The 4,123-nt window shown below is 39.5% G+C and overlaps 1 protein-coding gene across 3 annotated transcripts in view; it reads right to left on the bottom strand.

Moving 5' to 3' along the window:
• cpt1ab (carnitine palmitoyltransferase 1Ab (liver)) overlaps window positions 1–4,123 on the bottom strand; it is a 25,113-nt gene that overhangs the window by 14,879 nt on the left and 6,111 nt on the right. For all 3 annotated transcript variants that reach the window (XM_020587904.1, XM_020587906.1, XM_020587905.1), the window contains exons 3-7: window positions 3,873–4,015; window positions 2,687–2,858; window positions 2,109–2,210; window positions 1,145–1,282; window positions 905–982 (exon numbers count right to left, since the gene is read on the bottom strand). In XM_020587904.1, the coding sequence (XP_020443560.1) occupies window positions 905–982; window positions 1,145–1,282; window positions 2,109–2,210; window positions 2,687–2,858; window positions 3,873–4,015 (633 nt within the window). The remainder of the gene's footprint in view (window positions 1–904; window positions 983–1,144; window positions 1,283–2,108; window positions 2,211–2,686; window positions 2,859–3,872; window positions 4,016–4,123) is intronic.

Raw genomic sequence — 4,123 nt, 5'->3', positions numbered from 1 at the left:
AACCTTCTGCCTCCAGCACTAGCGGCACTTACAAGCTGTCATCTAGGATGGACGTTCTACCTAATAATATATCAAAAGAGAGGACCACAGCCCGGGTGTTATGTTTGATTCAGAGTTGTCCTTTGACAGTCAAGTGCCTAAAGTTGTGCAATCCCGTTCTATCCAACTGACATACTGTAACAAGATCAGGTTATTCATTTCATCTGCAGATCTAGAAAAGGTCACCCATGCTTATATCCCCTCCAGATTAGACTATTGCAATGCTCTTTATTTTGGTATCAGCAGGTCAAACATTCAAAGTCTACAACTGCTAAAAAATGGTGCTGCCGAGATTTTAAAACGCTCTGTGAAAAGTGACCACATCACACCAGTCCTTGCTGCTCTTCACTGGTTAAGAGCTTGAATGGTCAGGCTCCTGCTTATAGCTGTGATATGCTGCCTCCCTATAAGCCTCATCGCTGCTTGAAGTCCTCTGGAAGGGCCTTACCAATGGCTCCTCAATCTAAACGTGACCAGGCCTTTGCTGTCCGAGCCCCTCGGCTGCCTGAAAACCTCAGACAGGCAAACTCTGTATCCTTTAAATTTCTTCTTAAAACTCACTTCAGCACACTGCCTTTTTTAACTGACATATAGTAGTAATTATTTTTAAATATTTTTCATGTTTTAGACTTTTGCTCAATTTTATTACTTTTAATCATTGTTCATACTGTAAAGCAGTGTGAAACTGTGTTTTGAAAGGTGCTATCCAAAGAAAATGATCATTATTGCTATTAATAGACAAAGTTTTGTATTCAGGCGTCACCATAAAAGCAAGCAAACACACACATCTTCGGGTATTCAATAACAACCTACATGGAGAAACATTTTCCCTAATCTTAATACGCAGGTAAAAAGCACATCTTACCATGGCATAATAGTTGCTGTTGACCATGATGGGTGCACGGCCTCTCAGGTAGATATACTCTTCCCACCAGTCACTGACCTGTGCACCACAAAGAAAGTGAGGGGACAAAGGAACAGAGAGTGACTATTAGATATGCTGCTTTTCTTGACACTAAAACTGAATCAAGATGCTGCACAATGTCCAATACTGTGACAAAAGAGCAGAGAAGAGGCAGAGGGAGATGAATGCTTTCCGACTTACATAGTTGGAGGCCCACCAGGACTTGAGCTTGAGGTACCACTGCAGTCTTGGTCCCAAGTTCTTCTCAAAGTCTTTAGTCAAGCCCTTCATCCTTGCATACTGCTCATCATCCATCAGGGGACGCACTGACTCCAGGTACTGTAAACACAGAGAAATGCCAAGTCGCAAAAAATGAAGCAAAGGCTCATAAATTTTACAGGACAACGGGTTTGCTAGACCAGAAAAACCAGTCACCTATGCTTTCTCCCCAGATACGACGGTAGTAGGGGTCTCCCCTGAAAGTTGACTAGTTGGAAAATTAGTTGAGACGTCAGTTAGTCAACGGAGACTCTTCTAGTCTAACCTTTGTTTTGATTTTATTTTTATTCAGCCAGTGTGCATTATAATAGAAGGTAGCCCCAGTCCTTGAATATTTGTCATCTTCTTTCATTTTGGTGTGCCAAGCAGACATTTGCTCAATACTTCCCCCTGTGGTCGGGGCAATACCCACTTCAAATGCGAAACTGGATGTATTTAGGTCCAACGACACTATTTAGCAAACTGCTGCCCAGTAGGAGGAGAAATAGACAATAAAATCCATCAGGACAAGACACTTAAAAAGGTGAGATTTGTACTTCATTAGAAGTGTTTTCAAACATCATGGTCTACTTTTACAAGAGAAAAGTAACGGTTGCAACAATGCGGCTGGTTTTAAATATGTGTATATTTTCATTCAGCCAAAAGGTCAAAAAGACAAATAGAGAAAAGCACTTGCTCACTGCACAAAAGAGAGATACAAGAAAAACAAAAAACGGAATGGCTTTTATTTCAGGTGGCTATTCAAAGAAAATTTGAGAATGTTTAGTCCTCTCTGATTTTCTTTAAAATAGAGACTCTGCTCCAATAGCCGGGACCATTGTGAACAATTGGGTATATGCACAGAGTACGGTTCAGAAAAGAAATGACAAGTCAGGATGAAGATTACCCTTCTGCAGGTGTCCTTGATGGAAGGAACAGATAGCCGTGGCAGGGAGTTCTGGAAACTGTAGAGCATTGGTTTCCTCCCAGAGAATATCTTCACTAATAACTGGACAAGAAGAAAAGGGGGAAGAAAGTTTAAAGAAAGCTTTGTGCTTCACCTGGAAACCTGTCAGGTAGGAGGAAAAGTGCAAACACAAGGAATTTTTAAACCTAGATCAAAAGGAAATTAAAGTCCTACAGCAATATTAGACTTCAATTAATTTACATCAAATTCAATTAAAGTAAAACAAGGGCACAAGCGTATAATAGTGTATCACAACTTAAATCCATTTCAGCACCGTTTAGTATAAAAAGTTAACCCCGTTTCATTTAGAATACTCACATTATTTAAGAACAGTCATGCCCTTGTAACAAACTGTGTAGCTGTATGATAAATAAATGTGTCACATATTTGATTGGCACAACGTCTGACAATGTTCTCTGTAGGAGATGGCAAAAACTGCTTTCTTTAGTCATGGAAAACACCACTGCTAGGACATTTCAGTTTAAATCTGCCCTAAAGGAGCAAATTCATTGTCTCACCAGCCACAGACGGGTAGACCAGGTCATAGAACCATGGCGTGTTTGCATCCAGCCATGCCACGACAACAAACACTTCAGGACATTCCTCATAATCATGATTATGGTAACCCACAGGCCAGTACCCACCAGAACTCCTCCAACTATCCTCTGGCTGTCAGTGGACATATATCGGCTGTGGATAGAAAAAGGGAGAGAAGGGGAGACAAAGGGGATGAGATAAGGACAAAACACCAGAGTGGGTCAAAATAACAGCAGCAAATCCACCTTTCTCATTTAACAGTTCAGTGGACAAATGAAAGATTAGATTATGCTTTACTGTGTAACAATTATACCATAATAACAACTTTGCAAACAAGAAAATATAATTGTGGTAAATAAATTTTTTATCTTAAAGTAAACAAGAACAATCAGATTATATGTTAGGTATATGAGGGTAACAACAGAGGATATTTCATGATCAAGAACTCCAAAATTAAAATTAAAATTCTAGATAATGAACATCACGTTGTAGCTGTCCTATCCCAGGCCAAAGTCAACGTCATGTTAAAACATAACTGATAACGCATGTCATTTATCTTGACAGATTTAAAACGCATATATACCCAATTCTTACTACACTGTGTACAATGATGACACATTCTGTAAGAAGTAGCATAGCTTTTATCTGCCATTTTGAAATGTTTGAAACTATGTTACATATAAATGTTTGTACTGTGAAATATTTAAACATTTCTGATAGTAACAATCTTAATAACACCGTCATAAACAATGTCCATATGACTTAACGGAAAATCCCCAGCACAAAGCATGTTTATGGAAAGGAAGTGTTTGCACAATTCATTAAAAACATTATGATGAGGTATGGTGGACAGCAGGAACACAACAGGATGTCAGAACCAACAAAAATCAAATCATCTACTGCAAAATCTGTAAGTAGCTGCTGCTGAAGGAGATGCTGGAAAAAACAACCCTACGAGTTTTCTCATAAATAGCTGAAATGTGCATAATTGCTCTCAAGCACTAACTCCATGCAGACTTGGAAGTTGGAGACAAGGACTGTCACTTTTATTTTTATTATTCTTTACTGATTGGGACTTGACCCAGACTCAAGGTTTAGTGACTTGACTACAACAATGGCTAGGACAGCACCTTGTGATATCATGATACTGTATATCATATGCCTTACCTGATGGGTATGTGTTGACCCAGCTTGGCAATCAATCCCATAGAGGGATCCAGCTGTTTGTATTTATTGTAGGACATGTAGGACACAACCACTATCATGAACCCAGCAGGGCTGCCCGGGTACACACCAGTCATTATCCCATTCTGTGTAAAGGTAAACCAAATGTAGGGAGCAAAGAATATATTAGGTACAGTTTACACACACACACACACACACACACACACACACACACACACACACACACACACACA

The sequence above is a fragment of the Monopterus albus genome, unplaced genomic scaffold (assembly GCF_001952655.1).
Source record: "Monopterus albus unplaced genomic scaffold, M_albus_1.0 scaffold487.1, whole genome shotgun sequence".
Classification (NCBI taxonomy): Eukaryota; Metazoa; Chordata; class Actinopteri; order Synbranchiformes; family Synbranchidae; genus Monopterus; species Monopterus albus.
This window is presented reverse-complemented; position numbering and strand designations above follow the sequence as displayed.